The sequence below is a fragment of the Aristolochia californica genome, unplaced genomic scaffold, assembly GCF_029961685.1.
Source record: "Aristolochia californica isolate CCGP_79_NKW_82.1479 unplaced genomic scaffold, dmAriCali1.0.hap1 SCAF_6, whole genome shotgun sequence".
Taxonomy (NCBI): Eukaryota; Viridiplantae; Streptophyta; class Magnoliopsida; order Piperales; family Aristolochiaceae; genus Aristolochia; species Aristolochia californica.
This window is the reverse complement of record NW_027182257.1, coordinates 5,678,719-5,679,736: the sequence shown is the minus strand read 5'-3', so window position 1 is coordinate 5,679,736 and position 1,018 is coordinate 5,678,719. Positions and strand designations below refer to the sequence as shown.

Genomic DNA, 1,018 nt, shown 5'->3' with positions numbered 1-1,018 from the left:
AGATGCAGTATTCACAAGTACCTTTTGGAAAGAGCTATCCAAATTACAAGGCACAAAATTGGCTTTCTCATCAGCCTACCACCCTCAGACAGATGGACAAACGGAAGTAGTCAACCGCACTATTGAGATGTATTTGCGCTGTTTCGCGGGGTATACTCCCAAAAGTTGGGTTCGTTGGCTTGCTTGGGTGGATTTTTGTTATAATACCTCTTACCACACTACACTTGGCACTACACCCTTCAAGGTGATCTATGGGCGAGACCCCCCCCCCCCCCCCCTGTCTCTTATCTTATGAGCCTCGCTCGTCTCTGGTAGTGGCGCTAGACCAGGTTTTGGGGGAATGGGATACTTTGATCGCACAGGTCAAAGCTCACTTGCAGAAACCTCAAGACACTATGAAGAGCACCTACAACAAGGTCATCGTGACCTTTCATTTTCTCTGGGAGATTATGTATGGCTTCGACTTCGACATTACCGCCAGCTTTCCGTTACGGCCTCCAAACGTCACAAACTTTCACTGAAGTTCTATGGGCCATTTCAGGTGTTGCACTGTATTGGCAGTGTGGCTTATCGCCTACAACTCCCACCAGACGCCAAGATCCATGATGTCTTCCATGTCTCCCTATTGAAGCCGTTCAGGGGAGACTCGCCTATGCTTCACACACCATTGCCACCAATACAAGATGGTCATGTTCTACCTACTCCAGAGAAGGTGTTTCAAGCTCGCAGGGTCCAAGGGTTGTGGGAAATTTTAGTCCAGTGGGCCGACAAAGATCTTGTTGATGTTTCCTAGGAACCATTAGAGGCCTTCAGTGCCCTCTACCCCACCTTTGAGCATGAGGACAAGCTCTTTCTCTAGGAGGGGGTAATGTTATGGACTCCATAGCATCTAGAGTAATTAGTAGATGCACGGGTTAAATTATGTAATTTCCAAGTTTTTGAAATTAGCAGATTTAGATGTAATTTCCTTCAAATTAGTGGCCCTTTGTTTGGCCTTTGCTTGTGTGCGTCAACCCTA

At 47.0% G+C, this 1,018-nt stretch overlaps 1 protein-coding gene across 1 annotated transcript; it reads left to right on the top strand.

Annotated features, from left to right (window-relative positions):
- Window positions 1-340: 340 nt before the first annotated feature.
- On the top strand, window positions 341-793 carry LOC137935209 (uncharacterized). The gene has a single exon (XM_068779903.1). It carries the CDS (start codon window positions 341-343, stop codon window positions 791-793), a length of 453 nt encoding a protein of 150 aa, XP_068636004.1.
- The last annotated feature ends 225 nt before the right edge of the window (window positions 794-1,018 follow it).

Coding starts and splice junctions, on each gene's coding strand:
- LOC137935209 (XM_068779903.1), top strand. CDS start 341: ATGGGATACTTTGATCGCACAGGTCAAAGCTCACTTGCAGAAACCTCA.